The sequence below is a fragment of the Protopterus annectens genome, chromosome 13.part0 (assembly GCF_019279795.1).
Source record: "Protopterus annectens isolate FY-2018-M chromosome 13.part0, PAN1.0, whole genome shotgun sequence".
Classification (NCBI taxonomy): domain Eukaryota; kingdom Metazoa; phylum Chordata; order Ceratodontiformes; family Protopteridae; genus Protopterus; species Protopterus annectens.
In genome coordinates, this window is record NC_056747.1 from 1,162,542,734 (window position 1) to 1,162,565,121 (window position 22,388).

The following is a 22,388-nucleotide window of genomic DNA, read 5'->3' on the forward strand; positions in this document are numbered from 1 at the left end:
TACAGCTGAAAAGGTTTAAAAATATTTAATACGAAATAGTCAAAACACAAGATAATACTTTTTACTACACAGTGCTAGTCAAGAGTTCAGAGATCACAGAGAAATACTTAAAATAATTCAGTAGTACAGTTCTGGCATCACAGAAAAACACTTGGTCTAATCTTTCGAGTTTCTAGCTATTTCTAAGAGAACGCACAAGTCTAGGATAAACTTACATATAGAGCAAGACAGTGCTGATGAGTTGGATGGTCAAGACAAAAATGCTTAATGCTCTCTGATTCTGTTTTTAAAATCACATTCCTGGTTCACATTACATCATTCTTCACACTTCCCTGGGTTACATCATTCTTCACACTTTCCTGGGTTTCCAGGCTAACAAAAACTACATTTACATTCTTCACCTCTGGGCAGAAACCAGAGCGCAAATTTTGGCCATTAACTCTGGCCTTAAAACAATAGCAAGAATTCCTTCATCTAGACTGGCTAGTGCCGTGTTTACATCAAAGGGTCACAACATGATTTACTTGGTTAGTAGAGTGCACTGTTGTTACATTTTTTCAGTTCCACATGTAGCACTATTTTTACCATTTAAGACAACAAGCCAGTGGTTTACATTAATATTTACAGATGACAGAATTATCTCAAAAATTCCATCTGGCTAGGCTGGTAGCCTTCACCTATCTTCACCCAATCTTCACACCTTTCAATGATTTATAAACAAGAAAATGAAACTGAAGCCGACAGAGTTTATAGTCAATTAGAAGAAAACTCAAACATGACAATAGAAAAAAAAAGGAAAATCAAAAGAAAGTCACAAGGAACGAAGGATCATTTGTTAAAGTCATAACGAAGAATTGTAAAAAAAAAAAAAAAAAAAAAAAAAGTATGGCATGGATAGGTTACAATATATATATATATATATATATATATATATATATATATATATATGTGTGTGTGTGTGTGTATATATATATATATATGTATAGACATACATACTACAGCATCCCAAATTCATGGATAAAGGAGTTTACAGATGTATAGGCTACACCCTACACTGATCAATTACATCACAGTGACCATAATACAGTGGTAAACCGCTTTGCAGCTAAGCCATGGCAAAGGACAAATTATCTCAGGGATAATAATTCAAACAGGGATATTCCATGGTGACTCTGTCACTGCTGCTCTTTTGTCTTGCCCTTAACCCATTAATATATCTCCTTAACAGATTAGGTCATGGTTACAATTTGGTTTCCAGAAAACAACAAAGTCTAAAGACTTATGCTCGTTTTGTGGATGATTTAAAACTGTAGAGTTCATCAGATGAGAAGCTGAAAGCGCACCTGCAAGTGGTCAAAACTTTCTCAGATGATATAAGAATGTTATTTGGACTTGATGAATGTTCAAAAGCAACATTTAAAGCAGGAAAGCTACAGCACCAAGAAAATATCAGTCTGGGACAGGAATGTGATATAAAGGAAATTGAGCAGTTGGGAGTGTATAAATACTTGGGAATTGATGAAGGATCGACAATAAAACATGAACAAATGTAAAGAAAATTCAGTAAGGAATATTTTAGAAGACTAAAATTAATACTGAAAACAGCCCTGTCATTGAGGAACAAAGTCTAAGCTATAAACCAATTTGCTCTTCCTGTTCTAACTTACAGTTTTGGGGTGATTGAGTGGCCCCAACAGGTAATGGATCAGTTCAACAGGAAAACAATAAACATGCTTTACACTTATCAAATGTAATATAAAAAACAGTGTATACCTACATTATGTATTCCTCTTTCCTTCATGAGATATGGGTATCCTCGAAATTGATTACATGTACAAATCTGCAATCGTAGGACTGCATACATATATGCTGATGTCAAGAAATCAAAACACAGAGAAAGTTTTAAAACCTGAAAACAAGTCTAAGATGACTTCCATGTTTAGCAAAACCATGTCAGTGTCAAGTGGGAATGGAAATCAAACCAGAAGTAAACAAACATCAGGCAATAGTAGATCAATATGTGTGTATGTACCTTTAAGAAGCTATCCAAGGGCTTGCACAAGTGTATAAACACTGAGCACGTGCAAGTCAGACTGCCATTTTGTAGTTAGCTGTTGAGATGTAAGCATGTATGTATGTAAGGTCTACTAACTAGTTCATTCGCATTTGATGATGCTGCTATCCATCCTGTGTTTCTGTATATTAAAGCATCTAAATGAAACCCCAAGCCTTCTTGTTACATGTGTTAAGAGATGAGCGAGCGACATGGTGCCAGAAGTGGCATGTCTAAAGGGCATGGAGTCAGAACCGGCATATCCAAAGGTCATGAAGGTAGAGACGGCTTAGCTAAAACAACTAGAGCCACTTGCTTACAAGCTGGAGGAATACAGATGAGCGAATCATCCCTAAAATGTGCAAAACTTTGCAAAACAGGTCAGAAATGAATTTCAGATATTAAAACTTGCTCAGCACTATTTCTTTTTCGTAAAATATGAACCGGGGCATACAGAATGTTCTAAACAATATTTGCATAAACCAATATATACAATATTGATAAAAAATACTCAAATTATAACAGAAAATGTTTGAAATAAAAAGTCCGAATTGCATAAAACAAATAAAATAAAGGGAAACAACCACATTTTCGCAAAGCATGTATTTTCGTATTCAGCAAAGATATCACAGTTATCAGAAGTGTATAAAGTGTTCTTGTGTTTGTGTAGTATTCCAATAAAGCTATTTTGCAAAATTACAGCCATTACAGGGCATATTTCGCAGAATACAGCCATTACAGAGCATATTTCACAAAGTAAAGTATTTTGAAGAGTTTACTGTGCATCTGAATGTTGTTACAAGCTCACAGAACAGTTTGTACATAATTACAAGGGGCCATATTTTCAGTGCGTTTGTGCATAATTTCTGGGCATGGCAAACAGATTTTGGAAACCCAGTGCACTTGTGTTTCACAGTATACTGCTGAGAACTGGAGAGTGAGCAAGAGTACAACATTTTCATACAGGCTGCATTTTCTGATAAAGATGACTGTACAAAGGCATTCATTCTACTTAATTTTGCTGGGTCAGAGGGCATAGAAAGGGAGTGTTCATTTGTGTATGCACCTGCTATCTATGCTGGAGAGGGGGAAAACTGTCATACTGTTGTACCGGCTGAGTCAAGAGAGAACCAAGAGTGTTTAAAACATAAATTTAGAGAAATGTGTAACCCCCAAACAAATATTACAATGGAAAGGCACTTTTTTTATACAAGGGATCAAAAGCCTGGTGAAACATTTGCAGCATATACAAGTGACCTGAGAAATAAAGATAAAATGTGCAGATTTGGTGACTTGAGGAATGAGTTGATAAAGGTATAGTATAAAAGATGATGCTGTGAGAAAGATTTTGCTTTGTGACAGTGATTTAACTTTGAATAAGGCCATTGAGATTTGTCAGATATACAAGCTCACAGAAAAGCACACAAATATGCTTACAAATGAGAACAGCTCTAGAAGGCACATTGATAAAGCTCATGTTGATGGTATGCAGCATGTGGTTAGAAGAAACAGGTCCAAGCACATGGCAGCAGCTGTAGCCCTGCAGCACTTACTGATAAACCTCAGATCTTTCTAGCAAATTCCAGAATTCGCACAGTCTCTGTGAAGCACAAGAGTGAGTCAGCAAACTCAAAACATGGGCCCCAACCTAGTTTCATTGTCAACTGCCGTAATCGTGATGGAAGTCATGAATCTAAAACGGAAAAATGTTTAGCTTTTGGTCAACAATGCCACAAACGTAACAAATGGAATAATTTCAAAAGATTTTGCAAATCAAAAGGCCCACTTTCTTTTATTAAAAGGAAACATTTTAAGAAACAAGTTGATCAGTTAGACAGTGGCAATTCTACTCTTTATGTTGGTGGTGTGTCAGTGCTTCATGAAACAGTCAATGCAGTAGATTTAAGGGCAAAGAATGAAGTATCTTGTACTGTTCAGATACAGTGGATATAAAAGGTCTACACACCCCTGTTAAAATGCCAGGTTTTTGAGATATAAAAAAAATTAGACCACAATAAATCATTTCAAAACTTTTTCCACCTTTAATGTGACCTATAACCTGTACAATTCAATTGAAAAACAAATCTGTTAGGGGAAAAAAATAAATAATGTGCAATATGCTGGTTGCGTAAGTGTGCACACCCTTAAACTAATACTTTGTTGAAGCACCTTTTGACTTAATTACAACATTCAGTCTTCTTGGCTACACACCTGCCATCAATTAAAGAGACTCTGATTAACCCCAAAAAAAGTTCAGCTGTCCTAGTAGGATTTTCCTGACATTTACTCAGTTGCCTGCTGCAGCAAAAGTCATGGTTCGCAGACAGCTTACAAGCCATCAAAGGGATCTCATTGTTGAAAGGCATCAGTCAGGAGAAGGGTACAAAAAATGTCAACAGCATTGCATATACCACAGAACATAGTGAAGACAGTCATCAAAAAGTGGAGAAAATATGGGACAACAGTGAAGTTGCAAAGAACTGGACAGGTCTCTAAAACTGATGAAAAGACAAGATGAAAACTGTTCAGGGAGGCTGCCAAGAAACCTACAGCAACACCGAAGGAGCTGCAGGAATTTCTTGCAAATATTGGTTGTGTACTACATGTAACAACAATCTCCTGTATTCTCCATATGTCTGGACTATGGGGTAGGGTTGCAAGATGGAAGCCTTTTCTTGCACAGAAAAACATCCAGGCCCAGCTAAAATTTGCAAAACAATACATCAAGTCTCCCAAAAACATGGATGATGATGAGACCAAGGTTGAACTTTTTGGCCATAATTCAAAGGGTACATTTGGCGCAAAAACAACACTTTGCATTACCAAAAGAACACCATCCTCACGGTGAAGCATGGTGGTTGCACAGTATCATGCTTTGGTGTTGCTTTTCTTCAGCTGGAACTGGGGCTTTAGTCAAGGTGGATCAAATTATTAACAGTTCCAAATGCCAGTCACTTTTGGCCCAAAACCTTCAGGCATCTGCTAGAAAGCTGAAGATGAAGAGGAATTTCAACTTTCAACATGACAATGACCCCAAGCATACATACAAATCAACAAAAGAATGGCTTCACCAAAAGAAAATTAAAGTTTTGGAATGGCCCGGCCAGAGCACAGACTTAGATCCAATAGAAAATCTGTGGAGTGACCTGAAGAGGGCTGTGCATAAGAGATGCCCTAGCAATCTGACAGATTTGGAGCGCTTTTACAAGGAATAGTGAGCAAATATTGCCAAGTCAAGATGTGCCATGCTGATAGACTCCTACCCAAGAAGACTGAATGCTGTGATTAAATCAAAAGGTGCTTCAACAAAGTATTAGTTTAATGGTGTACACACACAACAAAGTATTAGTTTAAGGGTGTGCACACTTATGCAACCAGCATATTGTACGTTTTTTATTTTTTATATTTTTTTCCCCTAACAGATTTGTTTGTTTTTCAATTGAATTTTACAGGTTATAAGTCACATTAAAGGTGGACTTATTGTGGTCTCATTTTTTATATCACAAAAACCTGGCATTTTAACAGGGGTATGTAAACTTTTTATATCCACCGCAAATAGCAAACCCACATATCTCAAAGGTGATACAGGTTCCAAGTGCAATGTTATGCCTGCAGAAATGTTTACTAAAGTGCGTAAAGGTGAAAGGCTTGATTTGGCAAGGTGTGGGGAGCTTGTTGCTTATGGAGGTGAAGAAATTCAAACTAAAGGCTCAGTGGTGCTTTCATGTTACTCTGATGGAAGATGCTATGGCTTGTTATTTTATGTGGTCAAGAAACACATCCAGTCATCATTAGGGCTCAGAGACAGTTTGAAAATGGGACTGCTTTTATTTAATAAGAAAGTTTTCCATGTTAGCTTATAAAAATACTATTCTAATTTTGCCCAGCACATTTTTTGGGTCTATATCAGCATATCGAATGCTGAAAACGCTAAATTCTATTTCATCAAACTGAAATGTTCGAAAACTCAATGCGCGAACTGACGGAACATCGATTTCCTTCCCAGGGAAAGTAATCGGTGTTCCGTGCAAAAAAAAAAATTAAATACTTTACACACTTACAGAAGTGGGGGACTGTGCCCCCCACACCCCCCCTACTTAAATATACCAACTCTGAGAAGGCACCACAGTGGAGGAAACAGCAAACTCCGATGACGGCCCACCGATTTCTTTCCCTGGGAAAGAAATCAATGTTCCGTCAGTTCGCTCTTTTGAGATTTTGAACATTTCAGTTCAATGAAATTAAATTTGGCATTATCAACATTTGAAATGCTGATAGGAACTCCATTTTTCTACCTATGCTGATCTGTTCCAAGACAAACTATGCAAACTTCCAGTTGTGTACTCCATGAAGTTAGATCCAGAGATCAGTCCAGTTATCAGGCCAGCATGTAAAGTTTCAATAGTCACGCAGGACAGAGTCAAAGCTGAGTTAGACAAAATTATGCGACAAGGTGTAATTTGTCCAGTAGAAACTCCAATTGAATGGGTATCTTCCATGGTGGTAGCTCATAAGAAAAGCTCAGATTACATCAGAATATGTATTGACCCAGGAAATTTGAACAAAGCACTTAAAAGACTCCATCATCAAATATGCCCAGTAGAAGAAGCCACAGCCTTAATGCCAAATCTCACTATTTTGTCTGTCTTGGATGCAAACAGTTCATTCTGGCAAATTCAGCTTGACAAGAAATCCTCATTGCTCACTACTTTCAGTACTCTATTTGGCAGGTACAGATTTTTGAAAGTGCCATTTGGGATAAATTCTATAAGTGAAGTTGGCGTGCAGTGGTGCAAATGTTTTCTGGGTATCATAGTAGACATACTAGTAGGAGGTCATGATGAAGCTAAACATGACAGAAACCTCAGAAAAGTTCTAGAAAGGACATATCAAGTGAATCTTAAGCTCAAATCTACACAAATGCAAATCCAGGCTACAAGAAGTTACTTATGTTGGTCATTTATTTACGAGGACAGGCCTATGACCAGACCTTTCAAAGCAAACAGCCATTCTCAAGATGCCAGCTCCAGACAATGTTCAAGCCCTGCAACGTTTCTTGCCATGATCAACTACGTAGGCAAGTTCATTCCAGACTTGAGCCATCTTTCAGCACCACTCAGAGTGCTGACATGTAAAGATGTATCCTGGTCTTGGTTAGAGCAACACCAAAGAGTATTTGATGTCCTGAAACAGAGAACTGCTAGTCCACCAACTCTCAGATAACTATGATGTTCACAAACCATTTACACTTTCATGTTGTGCTTCGAAATTTGGTCTTTGTGCTGTCATTCTACAAGAGGATCAACCTGTTGCCTATGCATTAAGAACTCTTACCCAAACTGAGATGCAGTATGCCCAGATCCAGAAAGAGCTTTTGGATATTGTGTTTGCATGTTCAAAGTTCCATGATTATGTTTATGGTACACCTATCCAGATCGAAACAGACCACCAACCATTAGTCAATATCTTAAGAAAGCCAATGCATTCAGCTCCAAACTACAACGTATGATGCTGAGATTGCAAAAAGTACAATTTCAATCTTGTCTACAAAAAAGGCAAACTTCTTTATCTTGCTGATAAATTATCCAGATCGCCCAGAAATACCACACAACAGCACAAGAATGAGAACCTTGAGTTTGAAGTCATGGAAGTGAGAAATTTTTTCTTCCACACATCCTGATGACTTGAGCGATCACACAGCCACAGATCCAGTTTTACAAAGGTTTAACCACTTTATCAATCAAGGATGGCTGTCAAAGCAATCTAGATTACCTCAAGAAGTGCAACCTTATTTTCCATACAGAGATGAGATTTTGTCTGACAAAGGTTTCATAATGAAAGATACGAAAGTAATTTTTCCAAAGTCCTTGCAAGAAGAGTACATTACTATCTTGGATAGAACACAATCTACCAAAAGAATGGCGAGAGGACTAGTATTTTGGCCTTCTGTGTCACAAGACATTAAGAGAGCACTTTCACTTGTTCGGTGTGTAATAGTACAAAGCCACATTAACAAAAGGAACCACTTCATCTTAACCAGGTTCCGGAACTAACTTGTTTGACATTAGCCACAGACATCTTCCAGTGGAAAGGTCAACAGTATTTGGTGTTAGTAGACTCTTACTCCAACTGGTTCGAAATTGACTTATTTCCTAACCTAGCATCTACTGCAGTCATTACTAAGATGAAACGTCAGTTTGCAGTATATGGCAGCCCGCACAAAGTTATTTCTGACAAGGGCACACAGTTTACAAGCCAACAGTTCAAAAGATTTGCCGAATAATGTCGTAAGTAATACAGAGTACCTGTAGTCAAGTAGTTTGGCAGAATGTGCAGTTCAAACTGCAAAGCAGTTACTTGAGAAGTCTAAACGAGACAATAGTGATGCTTTCCTGAATCTCTTGAATCTCAGAAATGTTCCTCATGATAAACATCTAGGTTCTTCTGCTCAGAGACTTCTGTCGAGACAAACCAGAACCACATTACCAATCAGTAGTCAATTGTTTCCATGTGCCAACAACAACAGATCAGTGAAAGTCAAGCTGTTGAAGAAGCATCTATTCCAGAAGTCCTACTACGATAAGACCAGTAAACTGCTGAATCCATTACAACAGGGAGAAGTGGTAAGAATGCAAAATCCAAAGGTTATGATCGAATTGGTGTTGTGAAGAATATTGGTCCAGAGCTGAGATTGTACATTATAGAATCAGAAGGAGCAATCTTTAGGCGGAATCGGAAACATTTGAGACTGGTATCTGAGCCTATACCACAGCAGATAGCCTGTGAGAAAGACTATCTCAGAGTGAGTTGTCTGATGTTCCAATTCTAGAGGAAGTTCCAGGGGACATTCCCATTCCTGTGACGAATTTAGAAGTTCCTGATAAGAGTTGCACACCACAGACTGTCCCCATTGCTAAATATGGTCCCAACTGTTATGTTACGAAATATAGTCGAATCTCCAAACCCTGTAGCAGGTATGAAGTAACTTGGACATGAACATTGTATTTTGTTTCTGATGTACATAGTAATGCATGCCTAACTCGAACATTGTTTTGTATAAAGGGCAATCTTTTTAAGAGGGAGGATGTAGATCAATATGATTGATTGTATTTGATGCTGCTGCGATCCATCCTGATATGTTTCTATGTATTAAAGCATCTAACCAAAACCCCAAGCCTTCTTGTTATATGTGTTAGAGACGAACGAGCAACAGCAACTGAATGTGCCAAAAAACAAAAAAAAAGAAAGAATATAAGGAGAAGGATCAGAGATGAGATGGCAAGAAATGTGAAAAAGGCATAAGTACAGTTGCAAATGCAGGAAACTCCTGGAACAGCCTCATGTCGATCAGGATCTGATACAAGAATGATTAAAGAGAAGTGAATTTAATCCAAAGGATGAAAGGTTAATATTGGCAACCCAGGATAGTGGACTACATACACATTGGTTTTCAAAGTCCATAGAACATGTGGGAGAAACAGACAAATGCAGGTTCTTTAGAACAGAACTGGAAACAGTTGCACATCTTGTTGCTAGGTGTGGTACACTACCGGTACAGGGCCTGTATACTGAAAGGCATAAAAATGTGGCAAGACTGTGGCATTGGGTATCATGCAAACATTACTTTACTGAAGTAGTTGAGAAGCACTGGAAACATGAGCCACAAAGCATTACAAAGAATGATGAAGTTTATATCACCTGGGAACACCCATTTCCTACAGTTCAAAAATAAATGCAAGAAAATCAGATATAGTAGTCCAGGAAAAGAAGACAAAAGTGGCATTTATCTTGAAAATTGCGACACCTAGTGATTACAGTGTCTTACATTCAGAGAGACACAAAGTCATGAAATACCACGATTTGCAGGGAAGAAATGAAGCCAATGTTGAAGAAGGATACCCAGACAGTTCCAACAGTAGTAGGAGCAATGGGTCTCATAAAAAAGTATTTGCAGTCGTATTTAGATATGCTACCAACATATGCAACTCATATGAATTGCAGGAGTCGTCAATTCTGCACACACTGCAGGTACTGCGAAGAGCACTTTTGGCTAACACCAAAGATTACAGCAAAACTAATTTCATGAACTTTAACCATACTTCAACCTCGGAATTGGCTCTACTGACATCATAGTATTAGAAACCCAAAACACTTGGAGAAATTAAACAGACAAACTAAAATTATATACTGTCATATGGACATGAATACTACAGAAAGGGATCAGATTCTACCCATGTGGGCTCAAAAAATACACACAAATACTGCATACATAAATGGTGTGACCTTGGCTTCAACCAGATAGGAAGAAACAAGGAACTTGGATGAGCTGGATAGCTGCACTTACAAGTTCCAACAGAAGAACCTCCACAATCTGATCTGTTTACCTGTTTTACGTAGTGGGAAATCATCTTTACTGTCGTATGTTCCAAGCACTGGCATTTTGTAGGATGGAGGTGTGCCAGGAGTGCCTGCCTGTGGAGGAGAACTCTGGTCCAGTGAGGTATGATGTGCTCCCCTAAGGCAACAAAACAGAAAAAAAGATGTTACCTGTCTTAATTTCATTGTACTTTATAGCCTGTAACCTAACTTTCAGCAATAAAACTTGATGCAGCCTAATAGTTACTTAAAGCAATGTCTGAATAGTACTGCTGCAAATAACACAAATAACTTGCAGACAAGTGTATTCAACCATCAAATGAAACCTGCAATGTCTATCACACTGCAATGAAAATGACATCTGCTCACCTGTGTGCAAAGGTGCTACAAGGGCTTCATTTTCACACTTAGAGCCAAATGACGCAAACAGTTTACTGGCTAACTCAAACTTTCCTATTGTATTTCTATTTTTTTAGCTGCAATGTACTGATCCTGTTTTTGGTCAATGGAAGTTTGTGCTCAAGTTCTTCAGCATCCTCTCAGCGTACCAAGGAAAACACAAATTTGATATGATACTTCCTAAAGGGAATACTGTGCAACGCAAACATTAGATAACTAAATTTTTTTTTCTGAGCAGGTTTCACTGACTCTGCGTTCCTCAAAATATTATAGTGATATATATATATATATATATATATATATATATATGTATATATTATATATATATATATATATATATATATATATATATGTGTGGATCTACTTCACTTCACTAAAAGCTCATTTCACTGAAACTCATTTGACTAAGCACACTTGACTGAAAGCTCATTTGACTGAAACTCATTTCGCTGAAAGGTATATGCTCTTTTTCTCCACAGTAGTGTGATCTTGGAATTAGTATATATAGTAAGGTGGGTGTGGGGGGGGGCACAGCCCCCCACCTATTTTATACATTTTAAACCATATACATGGATACTTACAACTCCAATGAACAACTCTTTTTAGAAGACAATATATACCCAAACTACGCGGGGGCCTGTGTTTCCCCCCTTTTTCTCGCTGTAGTGCAATCTCGGAGTTGGTACATTTAAATAGCAAGGGGGGTGAGGGGTGCAGGGGGCTTGCCCCCCTGCAAAAATGTCCAGGAACTTTTTTTTGTTTTTGTTTTTATTTCAGGTGTTTGATGTTTTGCAACTTCGTTCATATGGTCTCGGCCATATGACATTAGAAGTTGTAAAACTTTGATCATATGAAGTAGAGCCATATATAAATAGGTACACATCACATTTTCAAACCATGTAGTCATACAACATTCTGGTTCTATTCCTACTTTTTCTATTTGCTTACTTATTTACTGACTTTTTCTTGGCCACATCAGTGTCCCTAGGCTTATGGCCAATATTCAGGGAAGGCCCAAAATGATATTTATAAAGATGGGAAAATTTCCCCTGCTCTTCATTCCAAAAAATATCATGGGATCTTTAACATCTACCTAAGTTACTATCAATTTAGATAGCCAAGGCCATGGCTTTAACATCCCATCCAAAGGTCGGCACCCCAGGAGTAAAGCACCTCCCTAATGCTGCAGCTCAATTTCAGTACTAAAAAATCCAAGTAACTGAAGTGGGCAGAGAACCAACAACCTTCTGACATTCCAGACATTAATGACAAGTGTGCAACCTGATAAGCCATTGACACAATATTGTGTTCAGATCTTTTAAAAATGGTTAATAAAAGCAGATTTTGTAAGAGAAGCCTCATGATGCGTAGCAAAGAATAGCAGCAGAGAGACAGTTATAATTAATACTATAAAGATGATTCAGTTTCAATAACCACCAAGTGAACTCTGAGCATGTATCATTCAGAGAAAGCAGTGTACACTTCTTAAACATTTGCAATGAAAGATGCTGGAGAAAGGAGGTCCCTTTAGCTGCATCCCATTATGGTAAGGCTGTAATTGGATTAACAGGGTCTAATTATGAATACCAAATAAATACACAAAGTGGTGACAACCCTTGCATCAGTGGATACACTCAACATATCAACACAGGTAAGCAGATTTCATTCGAGCCAAATGGTAACACCAAAGCTTTGGAAAGACTGAAGCTCACTCAACAATGAAATTATCTTTCAATGAGAATAAGGAAGTACAAAGAGATCTCTTTTGGAAGGAAGTTGAAAAACAGCTTGTGCAATAACTTCAGTGAGTACAAACCTGTTCTTGAAAAAGCATATCCATAACAGCACCCATATCTCTAGTTCAGCCTCTCATTTAGATAGGCAAAAGGCAACTAGGGGAAACAACTGCATTCACTGTCACTGTGTTGCAACCTTCCAGAAAAGCGTCACCTTTCACTTAAAGGTTAAGAAGTTGAGCTGGATGTACTAGGAATCAGAAGAGAAAAGCCTCTTGCAGCCCAAAAGATGAAAGTCTGAGTCAACAGAAACAGGAATGCTTGTATATTGAGTCTGCAACTAGTGGAGTTACATAATTTCTCGGTTCTCTATAAGATACAAACGAGCCAGGGAGTCAAAGATGGAAATCTAGTTAAATCTACTACTGAAGTGTTAAAAATGCAGAATTACAAACTTCTCAAACTAACAGAGAGGCCTAGGTATCGGAGATACCTAGCGCTATCTAGGCACTTGGATAAGATGGCAAGACGATACCATACCATAAACTGTATAGATGAATTCCACCTCAGATCAATAAAATGCATTCTTTTCTGCAAGACTGAATATTTTCACAGGTCTCCTAAACTTTACAGTTCATTCCAAGGTCAATTTACAATGGGGGAAGAGGGCATTCTCATCAATATACAACAACTGACCTTTCATATACACAGCCAAACACAGCACTACCCTTACAGTATAAATATTACTGTTAAAAAGACATTTCCATCCTGCTATATTTGTAAAAATCTGCAGTATGAATGAATAAACATAACAAGTACACTAAATACATCTATTACAGTGTTATCACTCAGGCAATGTCTGAAACTGCTTTCAGTGAATGGCAGTCTAAATATCAACTGCTCGCCACTGAAAAGTCGTAAAACAAGTATCAGGAACATTATCAAAGACCTTAATGCTGCTGGCCAAAACTATAACTCTCGAGAGGGAAAAGAAGCCAAAGAGTCTGTTTATTTATTTACCCTTTGTTAACCAGGTTAGCCCCATTAGACTAGAGCAGTGATGGCGAACCTTTTGGCTTTGGCGTGTCAAAAACTCAGAAAATGCCTAACATGACTGCTTGCGTGTCACCCCCTCCAACAAAATAAATAAAAATAAATAAAAAGCATGGCTCTCAATACATCAGGGAAAAATCTCAACAGAATCAGGGATAAATCTAGAAATAAGAGACATGGACAGTTTTAAACTACTAGTACTATTAATTTGAGACACTGACAGAAAAAAAATGAATGTGAATTAATATACTTTTTTGAAGTAAAATTATTCTATAAATCTAATTATTGTCATTAAGTGTAAAAAGTTGCCAGTTTTAGCAGGGATTAAGAGGGACAGTTGAGAGGAGTGCAAAAGAGCACACACTTAGAAATGCAGACTACTTGCCCTTTGCAGAAGTGTGACCATGAAGAGAAAACAATGTCAGCACTGCCCTTTGCAGACTCTTTTCGAGAAAGCATACCGAAATAGTCTTTGAGATTAATAACATTTCTCTGCTGAACAGAAGCTCCCCCACCATCCTCCTGCTTTTCCCTCTTCTATGCAAGGAGCAACAGATTTATCAGTATTAATGTTAGCATTAGGCAAGTCACAAACTAAAAATGACCACTCCTGTTACATTAATAGCAACTAAAACTACCATTTTTTAACATGACCCACCCTTTCACATTGACTTAGGTCAATCCAAAACTAAAGAGCAATATCAGCAAAACAACATAACTGTGGCTGTCCAGACCAGCGTAACTCAATATGCCCCCTTACCCATGCAATAGTCACTACACAAGGTAAATTAAATGCTGCATAGAAGTAAGCACATTTTTCAATGTAACCCATACTTTCCACTCTGCAGTCCATAATCCCCTTTCATATGTTTTTTTTTTTTTTTTTTTTTTTTAACAGATAGCACATTTCCACAATATATTTTTTAGACATAAAGTCAGTGCAAAACTGCGACAGTCTATTTTTGAAAAAAAAAAAACAGAATAATTAAACAAATATTTAATCCATGCATAAACATTTTTCAACTTCATTTTCCCTTGAAATGCATTTAGTAACTAAAATGTCACATCACAAAACTGTTCATTCCCCAAATAAATAGACATCTGCTGCTGAAAACCCTAACAGAGCAACTGGTTTGTCCCATTCAAAAGAGCAATCTACAGCCATGTCCTCCTCCCCCCCCACAAAATTCTTACTGCCGGCTGTTGTTTTGTTTCCAGTTTGTTTTTAGCAATTCTTTCCACTGATGCTTCAACCACAGCACAGCTCCTAATAAGTCCTTCCTGAGGCATACAGACACTTCCAGTCACACTACGCTAGTGTTCCACTGCTCCATAACTTGGCCTACTCTCCTCCTGCACCTCCAACAGAACAAAAGCCAGTACTTTCAATGCACTCCACAGCATCCAACCATGAAAGAGCCAATTCATCTCCTGGCCCCCAATTATGCCAAACTTTGCAAGACAGGTAAAACAAGCCCATCATTCTGCAAAACCGTAAGTACACCCTCCAAAGTCACAGTCTTGCCAAGGATCTCCATCCCCACAGATGTCCATCCATCCTCCAACTCACGTTGCAGGCTGCAAACTTCCACCATATCAAATGGATGTCACCTTTCCACTGAAAAAATAAGTTCCCTGGTGCTATGGCCCAATTTCCTCTAGTCAATATGAATACCAACTTGGGTCTCCCCTGAAAACAGTGGGACTAACCTGGTGAACAAAGTGTAAACAAACACATAAATAAACATATGTATAGCAAAAGGCAGCACCTTCACACAGCTACATGGACAGACAGACAATTTTGGAAAGAACTGGGAGAAGCAAGGGACACTCTTAGTCGGTCATCCTTTCCACTATTTTTTGTTCTGTGTAGATAAAACCTAAGCCATCTATGAACACAGACAAAGCTGTTTATATGCTCCCTTATCAGAAAGCTGTGGGGAATGCAGTAGACTGGGAGACTGCTTGATATTAAAGTCTCCTGTCACTTTTGGCACAAAGGCTAAATTAGTATTCAAGTATTACCTGGCTTTATGAAAGACAATAAAAGGGATTTTGATAGAGGTTGCAGTTTAGAAATCCTTCCAGCTGTAGTGATAGTTACCAAAATCATTGTTTTCCAGGCTAAAACAACTATGCTTCAGCCACAGGTCCAAAACAGTGGCAGAGTTAACTTGTCCAATACTAAATTTAGATGCTAAGGAGGTACGGGTTTTTTAGGGGGAGGTCTCAATAAGAAAGCACATACTAAGAATGCTTTACAGACTTTCAAGTATGTGAAGTTTAGTCCTTGATGAAAATTAAAAATGGTCACCCGATGAACCTTTACAATTAAATAACAACATCCTTTATCAAAAATAATTGCTGGTAAATGAAGAACTACAAGCACAGGAGCCAAGTAAGGTCCAGTCCGGTGTTTAGTTGTTCAAAGGGAAAATGTTACCCATATGTCTCTGTATATGTATGTAGCAGAGGGTTTTTAGGCTGCTGCAAGGATCTGGAACCCACTTGATGGGTAAGCTGAGCCCCTGGCCATTAATGGAATTACATAAACCAAGGGTTCAATTTGATGGACTGAAAGTCAGGGTGAGGCCTGCCAGATGTTTATAACATTTAAAGACAAGAGGATTCTCCAGAAGAAAGAGCCACAGAAGTGGGAACCGTACGATCAGGATCAGAAAACAGGTTATTAAAACACCATGGCCTTGCTCATTCTGGCTTTCGCAAACATTTTGTGATTAGGGAAAATGAGTTAAAGGCATATAAGTAAGCTGGGGGCCACAAATGGACCAAAGATTCATGAGAAGTTTGTACCCAGGGAGAAGTTGTTGCTGTACTTGGTTAGGAATGCACACAGGTTGCCTCGCCGGTGAAATACCATGTTCATGGTCAACTGATTGAGGGAACACTTGTGGGACATCAAACACTGACTAAGCTTGTTCACAGTGATGCTGTCCTGTTCTGGGATAAGCACTGCTATGAGAAACAGATGAACTGGCATGACCAAGTCTCATAATACTAAGACCTCCTGACCCAAAGGGTTTGAATGTTTCTTCCATCTGTGTACTACACCAGTGCCATAATGTCAGACCGGATGACAACTGCTCCTACGGAGGGAGGTCCTGAAGCACCTATAATGACAGTAGGAATGCTCTCATTGCCAGAACACTAGTGTGCAAGGAAGTCTCTTGATCTGACAATGTCCTTCCATCCCACAACAGAAACATCTGTGGCAATGGGAAAAGAAGGAATAAAGGGGCAGCCCAGTGAGAGATTTTGTACTTATAAATCAATAGGACAGTACGCTAGAGATATGTATAGGGTAGGACATAGAATATGGAGACTGCAACCAAACCACTGTGTCTTCTACAATGTCCACTGACGAACTCTCAAGTGGTATCTGCTAAATGGAACTGTAACATGAACTACAAAATGAACTGGCACCTCACCTAAGTGTCATGTTTAATCATAGCCTCACCTCAGGCTTCGTGCCCAATGAGTGGTGCACAGCTACAGTTATCCCACTCCACAAGGGAGGATCCACCTTGGATCCTGGAAACTACTGCCCCATCAGTCTGACGAGCCTGATCTGCAAGGCTATGTTACATATTATCATGGGACTTATAAACAAAGACATTGGTAACCTTCAAACACTAGACCCCACCCAGTTTGGGTTTGTGAAGGGCCAATCTTGTCTCCTGAACCTGATTGACTTCTTCGAATCAGTCTCCAGAGCTGTGGACGAGGGTAAGGCAGTCCACACAGTCTATCTGGACCTCACCAAGGCCTTCGACACCACCCCCCCACTCTGGAAACATAGATAAACATACTAAGCTGGGCATAAATCCCTACGTCACTCGATGGGTTACCAACTGGCTTACTGACAGAACCCACACTGTAAAAGTAGCCGACTCCAAATCTAGCTCCAGACAAGTGGAGTACCTCAGGGTTCAGTCCTGGGACCACTCTTGTTTGGCATCTACTTCTCTGAAGTACAGGCCAATACTAAGGGACTCTGGCTAACAAAGTTCGCAGATGACTGCAAACTGGGAGCCATTATTGAATCTCCAAATGATGTGGATATTCTACAAAAGGTCCTTACAGAAACAGATGCTTGGTGCCAGAGCCATGGGCTCAAGCTCAATGTCAAGAAATGTATAGTTATCCCCTTTGGGAAAACCATGTACCCCTGAATTACCACAAAGGTGGCAGTACACTAAACACCGAAAGTGTGATAAGAGACTTAGGGACACAAGTCGACAGTGGTCTCACCTTCGATAACCACATCGCCACAACAGTCAGGAAATCCTTCTATGTGGCACACCTCATCACGAAGGGCTTTTCATCTAGAAAAAAGGAGGTCACTGTCCCACTGTACTCATCCCTCATTAGACCCATTATAGAATACAACGTATGTACCTCTCAAGACATCAGCAACAACTGGAGAGACCGCAGAAATACCTCACTAAAACAGTCACAGGCCTAAAGCAGATGCCCTATGCTGACCATCTAAAAAAACTCCAGCTATACTCTGTCGCATACCGTCTACTCAGAGGCGATCTCTGCTTAACATACAAGGCCATATCAAACTCAGAGCTGTTGCACTTAAAGAAATCCCAATCCCTCAGAGCCACACGCTCCAGGGATCTAAACCTTGTCATAAATGAACAAAACATGCTGGAGGGATAAGTTCCTGACCCAGAGACTCCCCAGACTCTGGAACAGACTGCCCATACATGTCAAGCAGAGCACCTCGTTGGCCCTCTTCAAAAGGAACCTTGACGATTGGATGGGAGATAGGAAATTCACCCCGAGGATCACGTCAGTTGACCTGCTTGACAGGGGTCCAGGGAAGTAAATATTGTGGGAAGAAATAGCCAGGGAATTGTTATGGCTAGGCTTGTACAGGCCCTAGGGTCGATAGCCTAGTACCAACCTATGAACCTCTGCAGCAGTGTTGTTGAACTGGTTCCTGGCACAAAATAATTCAATACACTTCACACAAGCAACAAATGCAAAAGCAATTTCTTTGGTAACTCAGATGTTGTTGAACGCTGGTGTGTCACCCAAAATGTCGTGGTGTCACCTTTGATATGCATGACACAGGTTCACCATCACTGGACCACAGGCCTCTTTTCTGGGGAGACGCAAAGGAATTTATAATACTAGGGGAAATTTGACTAGGGCATCAGGAACTTCCCCTACTCTTTTTAATAGGTGTCATGGAATCTTTTACATACACCATAACTAACACCATCTCAAGCATATGAGACCTCAGTTTACTGTCTCATCCCAAGGATGACAAACAACAGGAATACAGCATCCCCTAATGCTGTAATTTCTGTAATCCAATCATTTGGATTGTCAGTACAACCCATAGCCTTGTTTATGCATGCACCAAAGGTGTGTGTACTACCTGTTACACCACTGATATTGGTAAATCAATAAAATATCAGTAAAATATCAATTAAATATCAGTTATTGATGTCTCGACTTACATTTCTTAAGAACTGCTTTAAAATTTATGCAATCATTTAACCCTGGATGATTCTAATGCATTTAATAACAATACCTGCCAATAATATTCTCTTGAATTTAATTCATCTTTTATATCAGTAGTCTGCAAATCTAGAACAATGCAGTCCAGCACTGAAATCAGAAAAATTGTACAACTAACAAGACATTTAGTTACTTACCTACTTTTATTCAAAAGGTTAGACCCACTAGATGTGGCCTAATTTCAGGGGACACTTGTGGTAACATTCATAATGAAAAGCAGAAATTTGGCCAGGACACCAGTGAATTCCCCTGCTCTGCAGATGGCACTACACAGGTGCTTCTTATATAGTTATGAGTGATTCCAAGGATCTGGGGGGGGGGAGTAGCAGAGCCCAGCTCCAACTTACAAGTAAGTGAAGACAAAACGTTTACTGAAAGCTTTTGCTCTATAAGCTTGCAGGATGAAAAGATCATTTTTGACTGTGGAAGGCTTACAAAAGAGACATTAAAAAAACTTAATGTCAATGCTTGACTTACAAGCCTCAATTTCTGAGCTGATGTTAACAGACGTGATAGAGACCTGAGAAACAGCATTAGATGATGATCAAAGAAAGAGAATAAAAAGGCTGAAAACTTGCTTGAAGGGGAAAAAAAAAAACAAATGTGGAGATTGGCAGTGCTATCAGATGCTCTTCACACAGACAGGAAAATTCATACACTGAATGGAGGACAACAGCACAACATAATTTTTCTGCTGTGGTTGAAGGAGAATGTGTTCTGTTGCATGAAAGAAGAAACATTATTCAGCTTTGTTATACTAGACTGCAGTATTTTCTGCAAACAGGTACTACCTGTGTGAAAAATTGATTGTACAGGTGGGCTTTTGTGTTCAGCAAACTACAAAATTGAGTTACATACCAAACGAGTCATGCAATATTTCATAGGAAGTTACTAGGCTAATGGCCCTAGGACTTTCACAAGCCTAGCCAAGTTACCCTTGTTTCCACGATCAGCACCTATTACCCCTGTCCAAGAGAGACACAGGTGAAACTCCCAGGTTGAATTTACAGTTACCCATCCAATCGTCCAGATTGTGTTTGAAGAAGGCCAATGACGTGCTCTGTTTGACATGAAGTGGGAGTCTGTTCCAAAGGTGTGGTAACCTCTTGGAAACAAATCTGCCCCTCCAGCAGGTTCGATTAATGTCACATACCACGTTAAGGTCTTTAGAGAGAGTAACCCGTGTGCCATTTGACTTGCAGATATATAGCATTTCCAAAAAAGAAGGGCCAGAGATTGCCCTATATGCAATGTAAAGATCAGCTCTGAGTAGTCTGTATGAAACAGAGTAAAGTGACAATGATTTCAGCTGATCCACATAGGAAAGATGTTGAAGACCTCGAATTTTCCTTGTGAGGAACCTGTGTGGTCTCTCCAACTGTTGCAGGTGTTGTACTCAATTATTGGACTGATGTGGGAAGAGTACAAGGAGGTTATAACTTCTTTTTTTTTTTTTTTTTTTTTTTTGCAGGCAATGCCCTTACTTATGAGACGAGCAATATAGACTGCCTTTCTTACCACTGTTGTTACATGGTGATCAAATGTAAGGTTGCTGTCAACCTTTGTGCTCAGGCCTCTCACCACTGAGTGCGTACTTAGGGTGCTGCTGTTGATGTGATAGTTAGCAGGAACACTGCCCTTACTGAAAGGGATGATCATACATTTTTCTGCACTGAGTTTAAGGCCGTGATTTTGGCTCCAATCATTTGTTTACGTATGACCCTCTTGTAGGATGTTGACATCATTTGGAGATTCTATGACCGCTCACAGTTTGAAGTAGTCAGCAAACTTTGTCAGCCACAGACCTTTAGATTTGCTTGCAGTTCAGAGAAATAGATTCTGAACAGTAGAGGTTACAGGACTAATCCCTGTGGAACACCACTGGTTATGGGTCTGCTGTTGGAGGTGGATTCCCCTATTTTGACTGTATGGGTTCTATCCGTGAGCCAGATGGCAACCTACCTAGTGATATAAGGGTTGATACCTAGCTCAGTGAGTTTGTCAATGATGCCTGAGTGGTGTATAGTGTCAAAAGCCTTGGCTAAGTCTAGATAGGCTGTATTCACAGATTTCCCCTCTTCCAGGGTGACTCTTGGTGACCGTCTCGAAGAAGTCCACCAGGTTTAACAGGCATGATCTTCCTTTGACAAATCCAAACTGAGTAGGGTCAAGTGTTTTGAGATTATGTACATCTTTGTTGATAAGGTCCATGATGATTTGCTCCATGGCCTTGCAGATAAAGCAAGTCCAGCTAATAGGCCTATAGTTCCCAGGGTCAGTGGAAGCACCATCTTTGTGCAAGGAGATAACTGTGACCATTTTCCATTCAGCTGGGACAAAGCCTGTGCTTAGACTATGACTGAAAAGAGTACCCAATGGTGCTGCTGCTTCTTGTTGGAGCCCATGTAGGATGCAGTCTGGGATGCTATCAGGTCCCAAAGATGCTGTGTTTTTGGCCTTAGAGAGGGCATTTATGACCTGCTCTTTAGAGATACAAGATAGAGAACAGGTGGTAGGGATGTCATGGGGTACATGTGGCAGGGACAGGGGAGTGAAGTTTTCACAGAACCTGTCAGCTAACAGGTTAGCTATGTCCACAGGCTCAGTATATGTGGTATCATTAACTACCAGTTTGGCACAAATCTGGGCCTTTCCTTTTAGGTTATGGATGTAACTAAAGAATGCCTTATGATAGTCCTTAGTTGAGAAAGCTAATTTGCTTTGGAGGATTTCACAAGAAGTTTTTTTTGCTTGTTTAAGCTGAGGAGGGGGTGTTTCCAGTTTAAGCCCTGCTCAATCTTACTCTTAGACAGCAATTTCTTCCTCTTATTGTAAAGCCTGTTAATGGCAGCTGTCCACCAGGCAGGTTTGCTCTTCCTTGAAGAGCTTGTTTTGGTCCTATCCAGTACGTCCGAGCCAATGCAGTTATATAGGTGTTTGTATAAATCACTGGTGTAGAACTTGGCATAGCCGCCAGTTCCATCTAAGGGGGGAGGTGCAGTGAAGCTATTTATATCATCCCATAAGAGGTTACAATCTGCTTTGGAGAATTTTTTTTTTGTCAAGTTACTGCTCTGGGGGGAAGGTCAGGTGGGACAGTTACTTCGAATGAGACTGATTTATGGTCAGATCTCACCAGGGAAGACCTCACAGTAGGGGTGCTACAGTGGTCCTCCATATTGGTAAGCACCAGATCCAGGATGTTGGTGCCC

General features: G+C 39.5%; 1 protein-coding gene across 6 annotated transcripts in view; it reads right to left on the bottom strand.

Annotated features, from left to right (window-relative positions):
• The window catches only part of HDAC5 (histone deacetylase 5), a 2,571,411-nt gene that overhangs the window by 1,009,825 nt on the left and 1,539,198 nt on the right, over nucleotides 1–22,388 (bottom strand). For all 6 annotated transcript variants that reach the window (XM_044055165.1, XM_044055164.1, XM_044055163.1 and 3 more), the window contains one exon: nucleotides 10,438–10,568. In XM_044055165.1, coding sequence (XP_043911100.1) covers nucleotides 10,438–10,568 — 131 coding nt within the window. The remainder of the gene's footprint in view (nucleotides 1–10,437; nucleotides 10,569–22,388) is intronic.